The sequence below is a fragment of the Typopeltis vanoorti genome, chromosome 9, assembly GCF_054136105.1.
Source record: "Typopeltis vanoorti isolate ZY-2024b chromosome 9, IOZ_Tvanoo_1.0, whole genome shotgun sequence".
NCBI classification, from domain to species: domain Eukaryota; kingdom Metazoa; phylum Arthropoda; class Arachnida; order Uropygi; family Thelyphonidae; genus Typopeltis; species Typopeltis vanoorti.
In genome coordinates this window covers 124,858,964-124,884,215 of record NC_143557.1, presented here as the reverse complement: position 1 = coordinate 124,884,215, position 25,252 = coordinate 124,858,964, and the positions used below count along the sequence as shown (strand labels likewise).

The 25,252-nt window shown below is 36.2% G+C and overlaps 1 protein-coding gene across 4 annotated transcripts in view; it reads left to right on the top strand.

The window, feature by feature from the left end:
- Positions 1-25,252, top strand: part of LOC150103503 (TBC1 domain family member 31) — a 449,146-nt gene that overhangs the window by 342,484 nt on the left and 81,410 nt on the right. For all 4 annotated transcript variants that reach the window (XM_090398075.1, XM_090398077.1, XM_090398074.1 and 1 more), the window contains one exon: positions 13,560-13,649. In XM_090398075.1, the coding sequence (XP_090254201.1) occupies positions 13,560-13,649 (90 nt within the window). The remainder of the gene's footprint in view (positions 1-13,559; positions 13,650-25,252) is intronic.

Here is a 25,252-nt window from a genome sequence, read left to right as displayed (position 1 = left end):
TTTCAAGCCTTTGATGGCTTTTTCTACTTCAAGTATGGATATGTATTCCTTACTGCATGCCTGGTCAGTGTTTTTTTATCACTGTGCTGTCATCACTGCTTGTTTCATTTAGCAGTTTTTCAAAGTAATTACTCCATACTTCAAGGATATCTTTTTCTCCCATTTTCATGTCACCTTTATCATCTCTAACTCCTTTTACAGCACTCTTTCCTCCATTCCTAAGCTTCTTCAACAACCTCCAGAATATTTTGCCACCTTCTTGATATTTATTTTCTATATTCTTGCCAAAGTTCCTCCCATGACTTTTGTTTAGTTAGTTTTACACAGTGTTTAGCATTCTTGCATTTGTCTCTGTATTCTCTAAGAGCACAAGCTTACTTATTTGACAGGAACTTTTGATATGCTTTCTTCTTTTCTTTGATTGCCTCTTTAACTTCCTGTGTCCACCAGGGAGTTCTGATTTTTTTATCCTTACAGATAACCTCACCACATGCCTCTCTGGCAGTATCAATTAATGTTTTCTTCAGAGTTTGCCACGGAATCTCCAAGGTTTGATTCCTGTTCTCAAACTCTTTTATTTTTTCTTCAATCATGTTTGTGTATTTTAGTCTACAGTTCAGACACAATACAGAAATTGATATTCTGTGGTAGAAGAGATTATCAACCAGTCTGCCCTTTTCTGATCAGCATCAAGTATTTTTTAGAGTGGTCTTAAGTTCTCCACTCCATACATGAGAGCATTGTACTAGAAAAGACACAATACAGAAATTGATATTCTGTGGTAGAAGAGATTATCAACCAGACTGCTCCTTTTCTGAACAGCATGAAGTATTTTTTTAGAGAGGTCTTAGGTTCTCCATTCCATACATGAGAGCACTATTCTAATGTTGGTTGGATTTGGAATTTGTACAGAGTAAGTAACTGTTCGATAGAGATGTACCATCTTTACCGGAAAATGATGCCAAGTATATTGGAATATGTTGATGCCATAGAAGTGATATGATTGTGCCAAGAAAGGTTTGGTGTTAGAGTCAGTGCATCATGAGAGAGATTTGGTCTTGACTGTTGAGCTCAGCATTATTAAAAGTAAGTGGTGAAGATCGGAGGTCTTTTTTACTGGAATACAAACAAAACAAAACTGCATTTTGGAAGCATTGAAGTTAGCTAGGTTGCTTTCACTCCAGTCCCGAATACTGTGATGATCAGTGTTCAGGTCACTTATTATAGATGATCTTGAAGCACAAGATGTTTGTGAACTGCAAGGCCTGTCATAAAGTAGGATGATTGCAGTGTGCTATCACCAGCAAAAACTATGAATAGGATTTGTAGATCAGGTTATTTATATGAATCAGAAAATGGGTGGATGAAATGACAGAGCTCTGAGGGATACCAGCATTCACAGGAAAGTGTGAGGAGAGAAAACCATCCACCATTACATGTAGGGATCGATCTAATGAAAAAGTGGTATCTGTTTACACAAGGATGAAGGCAGTCCAAATGATTGTAACTCGATCAGAAGCCCTGAGTGCCAGATCCTATCAAAAGCCTTAGAATGGTCATATGTTGAGTGTCATAGGCCATGAGACCTCCTGCTTATCTAGAGTGGTGAAATCTATACTCATTGTCTAATTAGATAGCAGTTCTCAAGGTGGTTGAAGAAGCTGATTGTTGGTAAACTTCTTCACTTTAGACAAAACTGATGTGAGAGCAATAGGTTGATACTAGATGATTAACATTTATCTCTTTTTTTTTTTGGAACTGGTTGTATAATTGCTTTCTTCATGCTGAAGGGTGGAAGCCAGTTGAGTACATTTTAGTGAATAGGTGATAGAGAACAGGTGTTAGTTCCAGAGCACATCTCTTGAGCACAGTGGGTGGAATTCTGGTAGGACCAGCTGCCTTTGTGGTATTCAAGTTATTCAAGATTCTTCTGATGTCTTTCTGGTGGAAGGTCAGAGGAGGCATGAAATACAATGTTCTAAGCGAGGGAGTAGGTAATTTGCCTGTCATCAATGTAGGAGTTAGAAGAGAAGAATCCTTTCCTTTAGTGTTCCACGGTGATCAGCATTCATTTCAGGCAAATTATGGAAACTACAGCCATGTTAGAAATAATTATTTTAATTTTTAATTTAATTTAATTTTTTTCACCAGAGGTCAGGCCAGTTGAATACCCGTTGATCATATTATCGTCTCTTTAGCATACTATGTAAAATGTAATATAGCTTGTCTCTGTGTGTGATGTGTGTGTGTGTGTATATATATATATATATATATACACTCCAAATGATGACATTAATATGAAGGTCGAAATGTCGGGAATTTAAAATAATTATTTCTAACACAGTTGTAGTCTCCTTAATTTGTCTGAAACGAAAGAGAAGATAAGAATGAAGCCAAGACATTAGCCTTGTCTTTAGGTGATGTTACAATGTTACCATTAGGGTGAGATAGAGAAGGAAGCACAGATGAACAAAAGTTGCACCTGATGGCTTTGGCTAGGGACTAAAGCATGATCTGCTAGGGACTGAAGTATGATGTGCTGGTGGCACAAGTATTGAGTTTTCTACATTTATCTTTGTTGAATTTAGACTTTGTGTTTTAATTTACAAATGCTGCAGGTAACTTTGTATGCTGTGAATGAAATGGCCGTTTTGGTCTCATGCCACTTGTGAAAGACTGATTTTATTATTTTTTTTATTTTTTATTTTTGGACAGTCCTAGCACACTTTTTGGAAAACTGTGGTTTAGCCATGGTTTGGGAAATTTGAACAGAGTGAGGAATGCAAGGATCTAGAGTGTTGATTGAATGAAGAGGATTGTTAGGAATTTAGTCAGGGAGATGACTCATCTGTTTTTAATCATTATTTATAGCAAAAATCTCTGCCTCTCTTGCAACTTGGTCAGCAAAATGCAAAAAAGGGAGCCAATTAGAATCATGGACATTGAAATCACTAAGAAGGATGACCACTGCTTGCAAATTTTGACTATATGAAACTGAGCTTTAAAGATAGGAAGCCAAAAAAAAAAAAGTCGGAATGATTTTCAGAATTGGGAGACCTGTAGAGGCAACAGATGAATGAAAGACAATGTAAAGAAATTTTAAGCCACAGGAAGTCAAAAAAGGTGAGATTCTGGTTAGACATCCTTTGGCAAGTAATATCAGAATGCACAAAAAGCACTAATACCTCCCTTATGGCAGGAGTCATAAAGGGTGTAATTTGGACAGTTAAGATGAGTTGTGATTGATTTAGCAGAAATTTGGGGGTTTAGTCAGAAACAGAACATCAGGTTTGGATGACTAAAGGTGATGATGATGCACTTCATTTAAGTAACTGTTGATGCCATGGATGTTTGTAAAGTGAATATAAAGATTTGTGTGTGTGTGTGTGTGTGTGTGTGATTTTTTAATTTTTTTGGGGGGGGGGTTTAGAAGCAGGCTTATTTTTTTGTTTAACTGCAGAGACTTTTTAGACATAGTTTCATGTTTAAAGTTACAAAAGGTGAAGAGAAAAAGGGAAGGGAAAGATTGACTCTTGAGCATGTCGTCCATACAGAGAGAATCCAGTTTCCAACCACAATGTGGCCTCAACAGTGCCCCACCCCTTCCACACACACACACACCATTACATGGATTCCCTCCATAAACTTGCATTAAACTCACTCAGATTATGTGCCATTTGATGAGGAAGCCTCCTAAAAGATGCATTACCATCTGGTTCAGTCCCATATACTAACTAGTGGGCAGCTGCAGAACTGATTTACTGCTGTTCTTTCAGAAGTAGGGGGATGCTGAATCATTACAGTATGTTTGGCATGTCCTTGAATGGTATCACTTATACTGCATGTCAAAGTTTTTTTTTTTTTTTTTTTTTTGCATGGGGAGAGGAGAACTGGAACCCTTGCTCTCAGAACCAGGCATGGCAGTAACCACTTCAGGTCCCCAATAAGTAAGGTAGTGGTATTTCAGCGAGTGATGAAAGTCATCTACCACCTAGACCTCGCTAGCATTTACTCCAACTAGGAAGGTGGCCTCAATAGTGCCCCCCCTCCACACACACACACAATTACATGGACTCCCTCCATAAACTCACTTTAAACTCACTCAGATTATGTGCCATTTGATGAGGAAGCCGCCTAAAAGATGCATTACCATCTGGTTCGGACCCATATACTAACTGGTGGGCAGCTGCAGAACTGATTTACTGCTGTTCTTTCAGAAGTGGGGGGGGGGGATGCTGAATCCCTACAGTATGTTTGGCATGTCCTTGAATGGTATTAACGAGTGATGAAAGTCATCTACTACCTAGAACTAGCTGGCATTTATCCAACTAGGAAGGTATCCCTATTTTATTACCCCTATTTTTATTGGTATTAATCATATTTTTATAATTTTTGTAGACTGTTGGAAGCAAAGCATCTGTGGAGGGGGTCTATAAACCCTCGGAAGCAATCTAATTTTTAATTTTAATTGTTTTGGGGGGATTATAGAAGCAGGCTTATTCTTTTGTTGAACTGTGGAGACTTTTTAGACATAGTTGCATGTTTAAAGTTACAAAAGGTGAAGAGAAAAAGGGAAGGGAAAGATTGACTCTTGAACATGTCGCCCATACAGAGAGAATCCAGTTTCCAACCACAATGTGGCCTCAACAATGCCCCCCCCCCCCCTCCACACACACACACCATTACATGGACTCTCTCCATAAACTCACTCAGGTTATGTGCCATTTGATGAGGAAGCCTCCTAAGAGATGTATTACCATCTGGTTCGGTCCCATATACTAACTGGTGGGCAGCTGCAGAACTGATTTACTGCTGTTCTTTCAGAAGTGGGGGGGGATGCTGATTCACTACAGTATGTTTGGCATGTCCTTGAATGGTATCACTTACACTGCATGTCAAAGTTTTTTTTTTTTTTTTTTTTTTTTTTTTTTTTTTTGAATGGGGCGAGGAGAACTGGAACCCTTGCTCTTGGAACCAGACATGGCAGTAACCACTTCAGGTCCCCAATAAGCAAGGTAGTGGTATTTCAGCAAGTGATGAAAGTCATCTACCATCTAGAAGTAGCTGGCATTTACTCCAACTAGGAAGGTATCCCTATTTTGTTTTGGTATTAATCATATTTTTAAAATTTTTGTAGACTGTTGGAAGCAAAACATCTGGGGAGGGGGTCTATAAATCCTCAGAAGCAATCTACAAAACTTACAGATTTTTATGAGTTCTGCAAATCCTCCTAAAATATAAACAGCTGTGATTTTGTGGAGTGTTATAAATCCAAGAAAAGTACCAAGGAATGTGCTTGTTTGACCAAAAGTAAATAATAATCACTATCGCTGTAGAAATTGTTTCCACTTGGCTACAAAGTGAAAATATAGAGAAGTTATTACTAGCAATAGAACCCTTCTTTGTGAGGCACCTCTTCATGGTGGATGGCACATCCCAGTGATGGTACTGGTCCTTTTTCATTCTTATTCTTTGTCTGTGCTTGTTTTCCTGCATTCTTCACTCTAATCCTCCTTTGTCTTTATTAATGTCCTATCTTTCAGATCATCATCACTTGGATCTAACATCTTGCCATAATGTGCAACAATGTGCAAGAACAAAATGTTAAGAGTATGTGAATATACTGGCTTCTTTTGCATCTTGTGAAGTGATAAGAGATTATATGTAATGAAGCCAAATATGTGTCTGTTATGATAGATTCATTAAATCACTCGAGCCTGAAGTCATTCCTAGTTTTGGTGAGGTATTTAATGCCTATGAACAGAATACCTACTTGTAATACCTATTCACAGGTATTTTATACTTATGGATACAAGTAAAATTGTTGGAATTTGAAAATCTCATAGGGGAAATATGTAGGATATTAGTGGATCACTTCTGTCCATGTTGGAGAAATATATAAATTAACTAACAAGATAATAGAATTTTGTGGTGAAAACTGCAATTTTGGTAGCATTACAAGAAAAGGCAACAATAATGTCTTGCATAAGTTAAACAAGAATATGAAAATTAACCTCCCAACCGGCCAGTGTGGATGAAATATCCAACACTCCCTAGCTTTTTTCATGGATCAAAACTTCGTCGGCATTCTACCTTTTATCATGCCATTACCTTCCTCCGCCGTTAATCTCGTTACGGCTATTCTATAGCATTAGTGGATTAACTGTTGCTGAGTGACCTTTGTGTCCCCTCCTCCTGTCTTTACGTCTATTGTGTTACTTAGAATTTCATTTACTGTCCTAAGTTATTTGACCTTTCTTGCCTCTAAAATGATTTATTGTGTCTCTTCCCAAAAATTGAAACCAATTTCACATATGCGGAAAAAAAATCAATCCTGAAATGCCCACTGATCAGCTTTTGCAATGAATCTATTTAGTGATAGTGAATTTGGTGCATTTTATTCTACAAATCAGTGCACCGGAAGAGATGCACTGATTGTTCTTTCACTTTACGTATAATAATTGAATAATTTTTTTTCGAATTTTAAAATTTTCAAATGTTTGCTTTGAAAATATGATGTCATATATTTATATTTTTAAATAATATTTATTGAAATAAATATGTCCTTTTTCTTTCGTTTCTAGCAAAATAGCATTATATGGATCATCACATTTCAGATTTAGAAACGATTTTTTGTTATTCATAAGACAAAATTTTAAAAAAATGTTAAAATGCTAAATTGCCTTATTCGGTTTCCGATTGTGTCTTTTTGGTATCAAAAATTTATATCCAATGATATTTTAGCAGTGATTCTTCCCCTTCGTCATTTATTTATTTATTTGTATTATGCATATTACGATAATATCTAGTGCATAACCTCGTAGATATGTTGAAAATATAATGTGAAAAATATCATATACGGAATGATTCAACATTTTTGCTCATTTTGAAGATTTTCTAATGCTTCCCCCCCCCCCCCTCCTTATTCTCTCCTGGAACTGAATTGCATAACTACTCTAAATTTCTATACAGGTTTGAAAGCTTTTCTAGGCAGCATTCAAAATCAATTACTTAATTTTACCATTTTGACAAAAGATATACGGCAATCAGATTGTATCGTGAAGCTTCTGAATCTGTTCTATTTATTTGCAATCTAAAACCAGCTGTTCTACTGCCCGCTGAAATTATATGAAATTTTAGAAATAATATGCTATATTTTCACCATGCAAAATTGTTTATATGCATACCACACAAAAGAAAGTTCAAAGTTCTGTTAATATTATTTGTGTTTGTTTTTCTTTTAAAAAAATCTAAATATTACTTCTTCTGCTGCTGGAAGCTATTTCTGAAATAATCTACGTCTTATAAATACTGGTAATTCTACAAATCAGTGCACCGGAAGAGTTGCACTGATTGATCTTTCACTTTACGTATAATAATTGAATAATTTTTTTTCGAATTTCAGAATTTTCAAATGTTTGCTTTGAAAATATTATGTCAAATATTTATATTTTTAAACAATATTTATTGAAATAAATATGTCCTTTTTCTTTCGTTTCTAGCGAAATAGCATTATATGGATCATCACATTTCAGTTTTAGAAACGATTTTTTGTTATTCATAAAGACAAATTAAAAAAAATGTTAAAATGCTACATTGCATTACTCGGTTTCCGATTGTGTCTTTTTGGTATCAAAAATTTATATCCAATGATATTTTAGCAGTGATTCTTCGCCTTCGTCATTTATTTATTTGTATTATGCATATTACGATAATATCTAGTGCACATGGAAGGATGACAGTGATTTTAAATATTAATTTCACCTGTATCCGAATATCACATAATTTCCTGATTTATAATAATCACGAAATATGTATATTGTCTGATTTATAATTTGCTAATTTATAATAATCACCACATAGTTTCAGTATCAAAAAATTAAAGTTATGTGGAACAATTACTAGAGAAAAATAACGAATTAAATAAAAACTGTACCTATGTTTCATAACAGTTTTCGGGTGTGTGATAGTAATGCAACGGGGGGGGGGGGGGTTAAACTATCAGAGGCGAAATAAAGTTCAATTCTATTGTAAAAATATGGAAATAAACTTTCACATTTGATATACATATTTTGAATGATAAAAGTAAGCAAATGTATCGCTTACTTTAAAAATTGGAGAATAAAATATCTGAATTATGCAGAAAATATAAATTTAAATCATAACTGTTAATTTCATTTTGTAATGACCAATTATACAAGGAAACCAAGAAAGTGAAAGTACAGATTACTATACAACATGAAGAAAAAATTTAGTAATATGATTAAAGAATTTCATGTTATTCTCTATAAAGCAAAGTTGCTCAAGCGTGTCACAAAGGAAATCTGTTAAGTATTATTCGATTTCGATGGTTTTGTACAAAAATAAAATTAATATAACCTGGAGCCGGTTTTCTTTTCTTTTTTTAAAAGAATATTCCAAATAATTATCGTGAATTAATTTCTTCGAGAACAAAGAAAAATCTTTTGTCTAGTAGCGATTAGAAAAAAATTAGCGCAAAAAAATAAAAAATTAAATTGGTTAAGTGAAGAAATTATGCAAGACCTTTATTTTGTCCAGAAATTAAAACTGTATTGTACAATAAAAAGAGAAAACAAAAATATAAATAATTTCTCTATTTTTAGTCTATCATATATAACTAAAATCCAGTTCACCAGCATGGAACAAGAAAGTCCGTTTCTTGTTATAGGCAACTGAGAGGCAGCTACGGACGGGAGATAATCCGATTAACCTTTCTCTTCAGCGTGAGGGTTTATCACACCTTCTAATGGACATGACAGTCAAATTGCACTTCTTATCCAGGTTCTTTAAACAGGTGGGCTGAATCTTATCCAGATTTATTTGGACGTCTATAGACGTCCTAGCCGGTAGGAAGGTTAACATCTTGGGAGTAGGTATGTTGCACATATCATTCATAATGTTTTGAAAACAAGTGCAAATATGTAGTTAGTTGATGTGGAATCAGTTATTAGCAAGGTGTTTCAACATATTCAGGCACTGAAATCCTGCAGTTTTGTTGAAATGAAATGCAAGTAAGTTTAGGAAGTGTCAAGCTGAAATGGCTTTCCTTGCTACCTGCTGTGGAAAGAATAATTGAATGTTTGATGGGCTTAAGTCATGTTTTCTATCACAAGATAGAAAACAAACTCTTGAGGGATTTTTTTTTTAATAATCCACACTCCTTTCTTGGTTCAAGTTCATTCATAGCCATCCAAAATTGTGTAATAACACTATCAAAAAGATTGAATGCGAGTACATTTGTGGCAAGAAGTGGCACAAGAACTGATTGCACTCCCAGAACAAATGCTCAACAGAAAGGAGCAAAATTTTTTTATATTTGTTGTCCTGGATCTCAAAAACCAATTAATAGAGGATGGTCATCAGAGATGTTGAATTTACTGAGACTGTTAACAATTTTCATGATACTTTTCTAGAATACATGTCCAACCTTATAAGGAGTTATCAGGTCATCCCAAAAGTAATGTTGTTTTTAGCATTAAGTTTTGAAAGGATATAAAAGATAAATCACTTGCTAATTTAAACAAGAATATATTCTCCATTTGAATCAACACTCTTCCAACATTGTGAAAGCTTCATAATGCCATTTCTATAGAATTCAGGATGTTTGGAGACAAAGAAGTCAAATAGGCTCAATTTCAGTGCCTCTAATATATCGTATTGTTTTTCACTAATAAAATGTTGCAAACTTCAAAATAAGTGATAATCTGAAGGTGCAAAATCAGGAGAATATGGAGTATATGGAAGCTTTCCCCAGCCAAGTTCCTCAATCTTGGTACAGATGATTCTTGCACTAGTATGGTGAAAAACAACACCCTTTCAATGGACCAGAGAACACTTCTTTTCTTTCAGTTTTTCATTTAGTCGATTGAGTTGTTCACAGTATACCTCAGCTGTGATTATTTGGTTTTGCGGCAAGAGTTCAAAATGTATAATATCAGCCATAACCCACCAAACACTTAACAAAACCTTCTGAGGGTGAAGGTCTTGTTTCAGCTGATGCTATTGACTTCCAATATCATTATCAAGAGAGATCGGGTGTCCAGAGCAAGAGGAGTCTTTCAGGCTAAAGTCTCCTTGTCAAAATTTTTGGAACCATTGCTGGCACTTTTGCACATTCAAAACATTATCGCCATACACTTCTTGCACATTTTTTACAGTGTTAGTAGCATTGTTGCCTTTTTTGAACTCATAAAGCATGATGTGCTCTTCAGTGACCTCATTGTAATAAAGGGTTATTTAAACAATAACTTATGTATGTGTAAGTTTTGCCACCTTGTTATACTATAAATAAAATATACCAAGAAATTATATTGTTAATTTAATCCTTTATCCAAGTGTAAGCAAACAAGTTTGTATCTGAACTGTTTTCAGGACTGGGGCAACTCGTACAAACAAGCTAATGACTTCACATCGCTTGCACATACTAAGGCAAGTGATGCGAAGTCATTAGCTTCTTTATACGAGTTCCCCCAGTCCTGAAAATAGTTCAGGTGCAAACTTGTTTGCTTACACTTGGATAAAGGATTAAACCAAGAATATAATTTCTTGGTGTCTTTAATTTATAATAACTTATATATGATGTTCTTGCAAAGCAGAATTCCTTAAAATGAGGCTGCCTCAGCTCAGCAGTACTTACAAAGCTTTAAAAATTCATGTTTATTATTATTATTACTACTATTATGTGACACCTCCATGGAGTCCAAGGACTCGTTGTAAGAGGGCAATCTACTATACTTTGCTAAATACATCTCAATCTCTCCACTACTTCTTAATTCTCCTGCTACGAAGAATTACCATCAATGCCATCTATCACCCATCATCACCAAGAACAATATTTTTTATCTGTAAATTGTGAGTGTTCTGAAGACCAATTTGTCTGTACATGGGATGAAAAACCTAAGTTTCCTGTAGAAAAAAACCTCTGTTGCCTCCCTATGAAATTGGCTAACCTACCTTCAATTGAAAAAGCCCATATAAAGATTCCCCTCGTCATGACGAGAATCGAATCCAGGTCTTTTCAAAGAGATGTGCTGTTTTGTTGTCTTCCAATTGAACTACAGAGGCACTTTAGACAAGCTGAGAAACGTTTGAACAAGTACAGTATAAAAGAACGACATTACTTTTGGGATGACCTGATATGTGACTCTAAATGACTTTTCGTAAATATCCTTCCATCTTGGTGTGTTGTTCAACAGTGTGTGTATCCAAAACATATCCAAAATAAACACCAACATATTAAAAGTAATAGATGAAAACTGAAGACATTAGTTTTTGGGAACATTATATGCATTGTGAATTATGGGTTAGGAGTAATGGACACAAATACATCATTAAAGAGGGCATTATACACCATTATAAAATTTTCTTTTATAATGGCATTTTGGAACTAATGAAAAGAATCAGTTGTCTATTGAAACTATACAGGCAATATTAATAACAAAAAGACATTTCTTGTGTGGACTTTTACATTTTAATAAAAGAACAGCCATAGCTTTTAGAAGTGGTGGGAGAACTAGGGGCCATCCATGGAAACTGAGTAAGAGTTTAGTCAGCAAGGGTGTTATTTGCTTGGAGAGTAGTGAATGAGTGGAATAGGTTGCCAAAGTCTGTTGTGGGTGCCATGACTGTGAATGAGTTCAAAACAAAGTATGATAGTTCTTGACATGATGTTTAGGACCTCCCTCGATGAGTCTAAGGTCTCCATGGAGTTGCCTGTAGTAGTAGTAATAATAATAATAAAATTCCATCACCTATAAAGATATGATAAAGGTATTAGTCTATGTCCTGGACCATTGCTGACTAGCTTTGTATAATTTGACAATATTAATGTGGTAAAATAGTAATAAATATATAAGCAACTTATGTTAATTTTAACAAAGCTAAACAGCTGTCTAGTTGGCATGATGATATGGAGTACAAGTGCATTGTTTTAACTAGTATAATAGTCAATTCATGTCAGCTCTCCATGAGGGTCAGATTTGTGTGTGTGTGTGTTTTCTTTGTTGTATTTTATACGACGGTGATATGGAAAGTTCTCAGCCTCGACCATAGATGGCAAAAGTATTGGCAAGATTTTTTTTCTAAGTTGGTACATCTGTCATAAGCATCCATGTGAAATTGCAAGTCATTCTATCAAGTAGTTTGTTTTATACAGCTGTCTGAAGCAGATGTTGTCTGTATCCTTGAAATGGATTAAATTGAGTATTGTGTGGTTATAAAATTCTTTGTAAAAGAAGGTTTAATGCCAGAAGAAATTCATTCGAAGTTCATAAAAGTTTATGGACACTCTTCTTCTTTTCAACAATTAAGAAATGGGCTGCTGAGTTTAAATGTGGCCGTACCAGCCTTGAAGATGATCCACATGAAGGACGTCCAAAAAGTGTAACAACACCAGAAATCATTGATCAAGTGCACGATATGGTATTGGATGACTGGTGAGTCAAAGTGCATGAAATTGCTGAGATTATAGACATTTCAAAAGAATGCATGAACACATATTTTGTATGAAGAATTGCATATGAAAAAGATTTGCGCAAGATGGGTACTGCACTTACTCACAGCAGATCAAAGCACACTCGCATGAAAATCTCTGAACAGTGCTTGGAGTGTTTTAACAAGAATAAAACTGATTTATTACTATGGATGAGACTTGGATTCACCACTACCCACAGAATCCAAACAGCAATCAAAACAGTGGACAGAAGCCAGTTGTTCGGTGCCAAAGAAGACAAAGTCGGTTCTATCAGCTGGAAAAGTCATGGCATCGATGTTTTGGGATGCTAAAGGCATTTTGTTTATTAATTATTTTGAAAAAGATAAAACAATAACTGGGGAATATTATTCCGATCTTTTAACCAGACTAGACAAAAAAAATCATGTGAAAAGACCCAGTTTGCAGAAGAATCAAAAAATCATATTTCATCGGGACAGTGCACCTGCCCACAAAAGTGTATTGGCAATGAGAAAATTAAGAGATCTGCACAATGATTTGTTGGAACATCCACCCTATTCCCCAGATTTGGCTACTTCTAACTCTTCCCAAAACTAAAACAATCCCTCGCTAGTCACGTTTTTCTTCGAATCAAGAGGTGATTGCAGCTGTAGAGGGGTATTTTGCAGAACTTACTGAGAAGGGATAATGGCTCTGGAGCATCGCTGTAATAAATGTATTAGTCTTAAGGTAGATTATGTTGAAAAATAAAAATAATTTTGAAATTATAAATTCGTTTTTTCATTGTTAGGCCGAGAACTTTTCAAACCACCCTCGTAAACTGGTCACCCTCATTTATGCTGAATTTACAATAAAACTGAATTTAAATGCCTATTGTTAGAAATATCTGCAAATTTTTTCATGGATTTAGATTTACCATCTTATGAATTTTTAATGGAACTTGTGCCATCATAATGTTATTAGACACGCACATTTTATTACTGCAAAAATAAACAAATGTACCATCTGTATTCTCAAACCATATAAACTCATAAAAATTTTCTTGTTTGCTGTTATAAATTATAATGGAATTTTTATTCTTTTTCAGACAATTTTCCTTAGAGGAAGAAGCTAAAGAAGGACCTTTACAGACACAGAATAAGCATATTGAATCTGTAGATAAAGAATCAGAGTACAGGTAAGTTTAGTCAGATCAATTTATATATTTTGCAGCATTATTTCTCAATAGAGGGCGCTGGAGTTCCCAAAGAACGTGGTGATGGATTTGAGCTGTGCTAGAAAAAAGTGCTTTTAAACAGTGTATAGTGTGATGCAGATTGTGCTACATTTTTTTTTTTCAGTAATACAAGTGGTGCTGCTTTTGGAGTTTAGTTGTTGTTTATATTGTGTTATTTTTGGTTTCCAAGAAGGCATGGTCAGAGTTGGCCACATCTACAGTGGAAGAGAAGAAGAATATAAGGTTTTGTATTTAGTATAGTTAAATATAGTTTATACTTGTAGTATTGTGTAAGTAAATTATAAGATGATGGCAGCAGCTGCAGCTCCAATTACAAATGGTGTCACCAAGTCCTTCCCCATTTAAGGACTCTATTTTGTGTAACATACTACAGGATTTTGTGGCATGTATGCATCCCTGCAGTTGGATATGTTGCGGGTGAGAGAAGGGGAAGATGCATATATGCACAAAATGTAGGCAATGGGAGAAACTTAGTGAGTTAGATATTGCAATAACCGACCTCGTTGCATCAGGGGCAGGAGAATCTCAACCTAGAGAGAGAGAGAGAGATGAGTAGTGTGATAGAGAGTCAGAATAACGAGGGGAATATGAATGAAAAAATAAGATTGGAAGGCTGGAATGATTGTAAACTTTTTGGAGATTATCTTGATTGGGAGAATGAATGCGAGCAAGAGTGGCTAACTTGCAGAGAGAGAGAGAGAGAGAGATCTCAGGAATAAGATGAGAAGTATGAAAGATGAGATTAGGTGAATCAGTGTAGGAGTGAAAGAGAGTTATGGGAATGATAGAAGAGGAGAGAATAGAAACAGCAGAAGAGAGAGAATGAGAGAGTATTATGGGAATGATAGAAGAGGAGAGAATAGAAACAGTAGAAGAGAGAGAGAATGAGAGAGTATTATGGGAATGATAGAAGAGGAGAGAATAGAAACAGTAGAAGAGAGAGAGAATGAGAGAGTATTATGGGAATGATAGAAGAGGAGTGAATGGAAACAGTAGAAGAGAGGGAATGAAAGAGCGTGTCATGGGAATGATAGAAGAGGAGAGAATGGAAACAGTCAGAGAGAGGGAATGAGAAGAATGCGAGGGAGTGCTGGAACCAGGGATAGAGTGATGCCAGAACAGCAGGTGAGTAGGGAACTCAGAGAGAAAGGGTTAGAGGAGAGAGAGTGAGGGATGCAGATGAGCAATCAAGGAACACAGTCATAAGAGGTATGATGTATGGAGACTCGATGATCTGTGGTATGTAAGATAAGATAAGATTCCAGAGGAGTGTTGGCCTGGAGGAATGATAGAAAGTATGGCTATGGCAATTAAGTGGGGTGAAAGGGTGGATGAGATGATTGTGATGGTGGGCACGAATGACTTGAGAAGCAGTGTAAGTCAGATGGTGAGAGATCTGAGATTCATGCTTGAGGTTGTACAAAAGAAAAAGCAGAGTGGAAAGATTGTATGTGTGTTACTCAGGTATGATAATGACAAGCTGAGCAGAAGAGCAGTAGTAATGAATAGCATAATAGCCATAATGTGTCAAAAGAAAGGATTGGAATATGTGGATGCTTGGAGGGCATTTGAGGACGGAAGGGAACTGTATGTGAGAGACTGCCTTGCATTTGAATGAGGAAGGACGTAGGCCTCTGCAGAGATTGCTGTTTTCTGAACGAGTCAGTGTGTCAATGCAGGGAAACTAGAGTTCCCAGGGTGGATGGTAGCAGGGATGGCCGCTTGTGGGAATGGGTGGTTGGGGGGGAATGACATCAGGTAACACTTAGTCCAGTGGAGGCTGGAGGGGGATAATGATAGGTATAGAAATAGTGACATTTTTATGCTTTATACTAATGCCAGGAATATCTGGAATAAAGGCGATGATTGGTGGCATTGATAGCATCAGCCTGACCAAAGATTATTCGGATCTCTGAGACGCAGTTGACAGAAGATGATATAATAATAGGAATAAAAGTAGTAGGATACATCATTTTTCACAGGATAGTAAGGGAAAACATGGTGTTGGAATATTGCTTATGATAAGTGATGACTTATGTCCTGTAACAGTGGAGGCTTTGGAAGGCAGTGACACTAATGGTTTTTAAAGCATATGGTGTGAGGTAGAGTGGGCAAGACAGGATATTTAGTGGGATGTTGCTACTTTCTGAGGAGCACAGAGGGAGGGGACCAGGCCATGTTTAGGCCATTGACCTTGGAAAATGCAAGAAGAATGATTGTTATGGGAAATTTTAACTACAGCGGTATAAGTTGGGAAGAGGAAAATGCATGTAGTAATAAGGGAATGGAATTTCTGAAATTCTTGAGGGACAAATGTCTTAGGCAACATGTAATAGAAGGAACAAGAGTTTTGGATTTGGTCATAGCATCAGAAGAGCTGAAAACTGAGAAAAAAGAGCTCCCCCCCATTGTAGAGAGAGAGAGAGAGAGAGAGAGAGACCATGTGGTTTTGACTTGGAAGATGAATAGACATGCAGGAGTATCAAAGAAAAGGGAAACATACATGGAATTATAAGGGAGGTGATTATAATAGTCTTAGATATCAACTTGGGGCAGTTCCATAGAGAGTAGAATTGGAAGGCCGGGACATCATTAGTGCTTGGGAAATTATGAAGGAATATTTGTTGGCAACAGTAGTAAGCTGTATTCCACGAGTGAAGAAGAGGACACAATTTGATGTAAAGTGGATGACTAACAATATCAAACAGGAACTGCAGGTGAAAAAGAGGTTATGGAAGAGATGTAAGGAGAGGGGTGGAGAGGAGATCAGATGAATGAATGGAATTTTTATACATTCTTTTTGTTTTGTTTTTGTTTATATTTAATAATTTCGGATTTTAATCCTAAATCGGTGAGAGTGATCATAGGGTCTTGACTTGAGAGGTGGCTAAAGGTGTAGAATTTTCAATTAAGACGGGGTACATGTGGAATTATCGGGCTGGAAAGTATGACAAGCTTAGGAGTTTCATTGGTTCAGTGCCATGGCATGTACAACTGCAAGGACTAGAAGTCGATAGTGCATGGGAGGTAGTTAAGTGTTTGCATGAAGCGATGGCTGAGTGTATACCTAGAGTCCGAATAATAAATCAACTAGTGATGCAAAAAAAGAAACAACTATGGAGGGAATTTAAGGAGAAAGGTGACCGGCAGGCACACGAACGGTATAAAGCACAGGCCAGAAGGGTAACGAGTGTGGTAAGAAAAGCAAAAAAGGATTACGAAAGAACATTGGCCATGCAGGCTAAAAAGAATCCTAAACAGTTTTTTAGATATGTAGCAAATAAAAGGAAAAATGTACATGGCAGAATGATTTTAAAGAATGCCGATGGTAGGGAGGTAACCGAATCAGTTGATATAGTTGAGTTACTGAGTGAGCACTTTGCAAGAATATATCATCCAGGTGGTGACATTGCAGAAACGAATGTACCAGTAGATTATACAGGAATTGTGGTGACTGAGGTGGAGGTGAGTAGTCTATTGCATAACCTCAATGTCAATACATCTGTAGGATTGGATGGTACACCAGCTCATGTTGTACGAGAAGCAGCTAAAGAATTGTCAGTACCCTTGACCATTTTGTTTAATTTGAGTCTCGGGTCTGGGTTAGTCCCAAGGGGGGTGGAAAGAGGGGAAAATAGTTCCACTGCATAAAGGTGGTTCCAAGACTGCTGTTGTAAATTATTGACCAATTAGCATATCAGGAATCATTGTCAAGGTTTGAGAGAAATTAGTCAAGAAAAGAATACAGGATTGGATAGATGAAAATGGGATATTGTATGGGGGATAACATGGTTTTGTGAAGGGTAGATCATGCCTCAGTAACTTGCTCATGTTTTATAACACAGTGACGGCTGAACTGGATAAGGGTAATGGTTTTTACAGTGATTCTACTGGACCTTGCCAAGGCCTCTGACAGGATACCACATGGAACCCTAATCAGTAAACTGGAGCAGATGGGGATAGATATAGGGTTGGTGAGATGGATAGGAGGGTGGTTGAAGGAGAGATACCAGAGAGTGGTTTATTCAGGAGTGGAGTCTAAAAGACGGCTTGTGACTAGTGGAGTGCCACAGGGCTCTGTTCTTGGACCACTGCTTTTCAATTTGTTCATCAATGATATAGGAAAGGATTTGAGAGGAAGTGTTCACTTGTTTGCTGATGATGCAAAGTTGGGTAGAGCAATTATGAGTGCACAGGATGTCAAAATTTTACAGGATGATTTGGATAGTTGGGCTAGGAAAAATGGATGTCAATTTAATGTGCCAAAGTGTAAGGTTATGCACTTTGGGGTGAAAAGAATAGCAGCAGTATATTGCATTGGTGGAACCGTACTCCAGGAGATTGATGAGGCCAGGGATTTGGGAGTGTTGATGGATAAGGGAATTGAAGTTTAGGGGGCACATTGCAAAAGTGACTAAAACAGCTCACCAAATCACTTGGCTTCTGAAAAATACTTTAACATGCAGAGACAAACAAGTTGTTGTTCCTCTGTATCGAGCCTTGATAAGATCCCATCTGGACTACTGTGCCCAGTTATGGGCACCAGGTTTTCTTCATGATGGGGAGGAAGTGGAGAGGATCCAGAGACAAGTGACCAAGATGATAGCAGGTCTGTGGAATGAACCTGATGAGAATAGGTTGAAGATTTGTGGGTTGCAGAAATTGGTCGATAGGCGAAGGAGGGGTGATATGATTGAGACATTCAAATTACTGAAGGGTTTCTATAAGATTGATCCAGAAGATATTTTTGAAGAAGATATAACATGACTGGTGGTGGGAGGACTAGGGGCCATGAATGGAAGCTGGGCAAGAACGTGGTTGACAAGGGTGTTAGAACTAGGTTTTTTACTTGGAGAGTAGTGAATGAGTGGAATAAGCTTTCAGAGTCTGTTGTGGGTGCTACGACCGTGAATGAGTTCAAGGCAAGGTATGATAGATACTGTGTGAATGTCGAATAGTTGTTCTTGACATGATGTTAGGGCCTCCCTCGTTGAGTCTGTCGACTCCTTGGAGTTGCCCGGAACAATAATGATAATAATTTCTTTTTGTTTAAGTTAAATGATATTACATCCCATATAGTTTCTTAGCCGAATAAGAAACTCAAAGAGTTTCATGCCGAATATAGTAGAAACTATATAAAGTTCGGCGATTCCAAGCGTAAGCAAATACCTGGATACTGCAGCACTGATCCCAAAGGGTAGTGCAAGCTGGGGCAACTCGTGGTAGAAGTGGAGCAAGCTCCGATCACTATTCTTGATATTTGCCCATAATGTGAACTTAGCTCCTAGGAACTGTATTTTTGTTCACATTATGAGAGGTCACTACCCTGACCGGTTTGGACCTTTATTGAGGTCCCAGGCTACTCACTGATGAGTAGCCAGGCTACTCACTGATGAGTAGCTTGGCTACTCACTGATGAGACCTCAATAAAGGAACAGAATATGACAAAATAGGTGGTGAGGAGCATTTCTAATAACTGCAGAGGAATTAAATCCAACCAGAGTAGAAATCTCAGTGATGATGGTGGAGTAATACAAGCAATTGACATGAAGCTGTTTGGTGTGAGAGGTTAACAGACAAAATACACAATTGGGTGTTGCTACAGCTTTGGAACATCTGAAGAGGTCTGTGAATGACATATACTGATAAATTTTATGATGGAAAATTATTTTGGCTCATATCTATTATGGAGATTTAGACCAGAGGAAGTAGAAAGCATGTAAGGCAAGTAAAGGAGAATTTATAGAATTACTGAGGGATCAGTACCTTAGCAGCATGTGATGGAAAGGATTTACAGTGCAAGAACATCAGATCAAATCTAGTAATAACATCTCAGAATGCACTATCTTTTATGCAAAAAGATATGCAAACAATTAGCTTAACATGTCGAGTAAAATCCATGAATGAGTATGACTTATGACTATGGAAGAATAATCTTAATAAATATGGTAAGGAAAATGTCATTATGCAGTAGAAATAGCTGAATTGTTAAGTGTTTGCTTTAGTAAGGTGTACATTCTGGACAGACCCAATAACTCTGTGGATGCTTTTGGGGGGGAGCTGGAATATTGATATAGTGCTTAAGAAATATGCAAGAGTGTTATCTCCCCTGACCTGATTGTTCATCTTAAGCTTGAGTGCATGCAAGATTCCTAATATATAGGAGAGCAAGAAACTTCCATTATATAAAGGTGAAGTTAGGACTGATGTACTGAATATAGACTAGTCAGTATCTTTGGTGTGGTTATCAAGCTATTGAAGAGTGTGGATACGAATCATATTAGAAGGTAGGTAGATAGCAGTGGGATTCTCTGTAGAGGACAGTATGTTTGGTAACAGTAGGTCTTGCTTTAGCAGCCTTCTCATTTTCTCTAATAGAGTGGCTGCTGAATTGGATAAGGGGAATGAATATTATCATCATCATTGTCGGACCTCCCTATAGTAGTCATCTTCTGACTCTAAGCAGAGCTTGTCATGGGCTTTCTATCAAAGGCCTTGGCAAAATCTAACTATATATGGATCTGTCTTGTAATAGATAAGTAAATTTACTAAAACATGCCATCCCTGTAAAAAAAAAAAAAAAAAAAACCATGGTGACTATCACAGAGACTATTGCTGGTATCGACCCTAGTCTTCACATTCTCTTCTACATTCCCGACACACAGACATATAATCAACTTGGTGAAGTGGAACAGTTTTGCTCTCTTTCCACTCCTTTGGGATTTGTCCCATGGTACAACTCTTGTTAAACAAGTATGCCAAGGCTGTTGAAGATAAAAGATGAAATTTGCTAACATGTCTTTTGAATAACTAAAGGTTGTAGTCTTTGCAGAAGATGTGAAAGAGGCTGTTCCAAAGAACAGAGGTAGATGGAATGAAGGAAAATAAGATTCATATTGAAGTGGATGCTGCCCAACAGTTACTCATGTTCTTTTTGGAATAAATTGGAGGAATAATAGTAGTTATTAACAAACATAGCATCAAAGTAGCCTTTCTGCCGCTGGAAAAAATTTCAAGATTTCTATATCCCCGAAACCTCCACATCATCCTTTAAAAAAAATCAGGTGTTTATAAAATTTATTGTTCTTGCGGCATCTGCTACGTAGGACAGACAGGAAGATCTGGGGAAATACGCATGAACAAACACTAAAATGATGTACAAAACAGAAGAGAACAAAAATCAGGTCTAGCTTTCTATACCACTTCCACCAGCCACAATGTACTCTGGCAGAAAACAAACATGTCTTATATAGAAAAAAACTGTTACATAAGGAAATTTAAAGAAGCTGTAAACATGCTTCGAATTCCAACACAATGCAATAAAAACCAAGGCTTAATTCTACACCAAGTTTGGTCAGCTTTGATAAAAAATATACCTCAGTCAGACCTCGGACATTATAATCGTGAACAACAGAACGTGGCATCATCCAGCATTGTTTAAACTTAGCACTGCTTTGAATCTGCATTCTGATTTTTTAATTTTACAAACAGTCAGACAGCTACAACTGTATAGTATGAACTATTAATTTCTCTTTTTTGTTGTTTTAACTTTCAGTTATCTTTTACCCTTGAAGATGTAAGTCAAACGACTTACGAAACTTGTTGGGTTTTATATCTTTATTGTGCTTTTAGCTTAATAATAAAAAAAAATGTGGTCTAATTACTGGAATATGCCTTATGAACTTCTAAACCACAGAAACCTCCACTTATAATAGTAGTTAGTTCAGCAGAGCATTGACCAATATGAAAGTACCTGTAGAAGTTAAGTCAAGTGATTGCCCTCTTGAATGGCATCAAGCAGTGCTAGTGAGACTTTGGATGCACCACTCGAAATGTGTGAACATCATTCCATGTTTGGGATTATTTGGGATTTATGCACTTAAAAGTTGTATAGGTAATTTGGAATTTATGTGCTGTATACACTTAAAATTTGTATAGGCAAAAAGTAGTGCTTTGTACAGAAAAGTACATTGAACTTTTTAGCAGCTGTGGAAACTGATTGAGATGTTTTGTACATCTGGTATACAGTGATGTTAAAGCAGACTGCAGCACTCAAACACCATCCCTCTGTTATCAGGGGACCTATCACATACCAAAGGGTAGGGGAGATCTCTCACCAATCTCACTGTAGAACGTGTAGCAGTTGTTGTAATGGGCAATTTTTTTTTTTAATATATATATATTTTTTAATTCCCTCATCTTCTCTTCAAGGATTAGGCATTTGCCTGTTCTGGCTTCATTGATCTTTCCATCTTGAGGCTGGTCTTCCTCTCCCCCCCCTTGTCTATATTTATCCACCTCTTTTGGTAGCTGATATCTTTCATTCCTAAATAGATGTTCTTTCCATTTCTCTTTATATGCCTTGATCTTTTCATCTACATTTTAAATATGTAGCTCTTTTCTGATGTCTTCATTTTTTACATGATTCAGTTTTGTGCATCCTTTAATTGTGCTTAAAAATCTCATCTCCACATCTTGTATTTTACTTTCATCATGCTTTTTAACAGTCCATGTTTCTAAACCATATAATAGAGCAAAAGTGGCCATTACTTTATAAAATTTTAGGTAAGTTTCTCATTTTGATTTTTTTTTATTCAGTATCCTTGTAATTGTTTCAAAGATTTTCTGAAACTTAATTTTTTCATATATATTTTTATCTTTGAGATATGTTATTATGCAGCCTAAATAGCTAAACTGTGTCATCTGTTCTATTATTTTATTTTCTATAACTATTTTTGATCGAACATGATCTTGACCTGTAAATGCCATGTTTTTTTTGTTTTGTTTTTTTGTGTAAAATTTTATACTGTATTGTTGGCTTATTTTGTTTAATTCATAAACTGAGTTTTGAAGGTTACCTTCATTGTCTTGTAATGTAATCTGATCATCTGCACACAGCATTGTATTGATAATAATTCTTCTGGTTAACTGGATACCTTGTTTTGTTGTAGTTTTCTATATTTTGAGGAGAGTGACAGATATTGAGAAATAAAAATATAAGAAAGATATAAAGAAAGAGTTATTGATGCGAGTGAAGCATAGCAGTATAGTGAGAAAGGTTGTAAGTGTTTTGCCAAGGTATGACAATGATGAATTGATGAGTTTTTGAGATATGTGACAAATAGAAGGAAGAATGATTTTTGGTAAGATGATGTTAATGGATGAAAATTATAGAATGGTAACTGCTGCCAAAGACATTGCTGAGATATTCAATTTATAAGAAGCTTTCATCCTTGTCAGGATGAAATCATGAGAAACTTAAGCATAGAGGACATAGGAGAGGGTGGCTTAATTGTGAGTGAGTGAGCATTTGAGGAAATAAATAACCTTGATGTCAATAAGGGTAGGAATTGATGACATATCACCACTTATCTTAAATGAATATTCCAAGAATTTTGCAGTGCCTGTTTAATAAGAGTTTCAAGGGAGTGGAAAGAAGGTAAAATGTTCCACTGCATAAAGGTGGTAATAAGGCTGTGGCTACAAATTATAAGCTAATCTGTATATCTGAAATTGTGGTGAGGGTACTAAAGAGATTGGTGAGAAGTAGGATACAGAAATGGGTTGATAACAGCAGTATTCTATTCTCTGTGATTATCAGCATGGGTTTGTTAAAGGGAGATCATGTTTTAATAACTTACTTATACACTATAACAAGGTGACAAATACCTTGAACAGGGGAGATGCATATATGGTGTACTTGGATTTTGCACAAGCTTTTGATAGACTGCTACATGACTAGCTGTTAAATAAATTTAAACAGATGGGATTTGATAACAGATTTCTGAGTTGGATCGATGACTGGCTGTCAGATAGGTATCAGAAAGTTGTATATGGGGGTGCAGTATCCTGAAAGAGGAACGTCACTAGTTGTATACTACTGGGGTCATTGTTGTTCAGTTTGCATGTTAATGAGTTTAACTACTAATATGCTGCTGTCTGCAGATGATGCAAAATTGATGAGAGCAATACAGAGTTAAGCAGATGTTATGGCCTTACAGGAAGACTTGAATAGATTGCATGAATGGGTAGGTAAGTGGCACTATCAGTTCAATGTTGCAAAGTGTGAGGTTTTTTGATATGGTAAGCAATGATGGGATGCCAAGGGGAAACTATAAATGAAGTAGAGGAGATGAGAGATCTAGGATTGATAGTGAACAAGGACCTGAAATTCAGGGACCACATCACAAGTTTTGAAGACGTCACATCAAATAAGGGCAATGATGCAGAGGACCCTGACATGCCTAAAATAAAGAGGTTATGATGCCATTGTATAAGGCCTTGATCAGCCTCGTATGGATTATTGGTTGCTGGGTTTTCATGGTGATGAGGATATGTTAGAAAGTGTCCAGAGAAGATTCATAAATGTGCTCAGTGGTCTTTGGAAAGCGGAGTATGAGGACAGATTGAGAGAATGTACATTGCAAAGCCTTATGAATAGGAGGGGGGGAATATGATTGAGACATATAAGTTAGTCAAGGGTTGTTATCAGGTTGACATGGAAGAAATTTTTTCATAAAACTGAAAGGGGGGGTAGAATAAGTGGCCATCTCTGGAAATTGCATAAGTATGGTGCGAGGAGAAGGTTCTTTACATGGAGAATGGTTGGTGAGTGGAATGCATTACGTGAGTGTATTGTGAATGTAGATGCATTGAATCATTTTAAGCTACACTTGGATGAGCTTTGGATGCGATAGTATGTACCTCTTATGATGAGTCTCTGACTCCATGGAGGTCAGATGTTAATAATAATAATAATAATAATTTTAATAATCTGATCAGTATATATATTGAGTAGAGTTAGAGATAAGCTACATTCTTGTCTGACACCCCGATTCATTTCAATCTCTTCTGTTAATTTATTACCTAACTATAATAACTGTAATTTTGTATCTTTATGTAAACTTTGTATAACTTGTACCAAATGTAATGGATATCCTTGTTGTTTTGCTATATTCCATAGTTTTTCTCTGTGTATTTTATCAAAAGCTTTCTCGTAATTTAGAAAGGCAATATGAGTCTCTAAATTAAATTGCCGTCTTTTTTTCAATAATTTGTTTTAACACATTAATATTGTCCATACATGATCCTCCATGTCTAAAACATTTTTTTTTCTTCTGAGAGTAGATTGCTTGCAATATTTCTAAGTTTTTTATTCAGGATTTTACTGTAAATTTTATATCCTGTATTTAATAAACTTATTCCTCTGTAATTGTCACAATCATCTCTATCTTAAATATAGCCCTAGCTTTTGTTCAATCTGATGAAACCTCACATTTACTCCGACAGTTATTTATTAATTTTAAGAATCTGTGATGTAAATATTCTCCATCATATTTCCAAAGCTCTGTTTTGCCATCTAATCTGGTTGATTTTCTGTTTTTGATACCTTGATTGCTTCTTTTAGTTTTTTCAACTTTATTGGCTCTTTATCAGTACTGATTTCTTCATTATTATTTTCTGTTATTAAATTTGGATTATAGCATAAATTCTTATAATGTTCTATTCATTGTTTCTCTTGTGTTATATTGATTTGTGCTGTA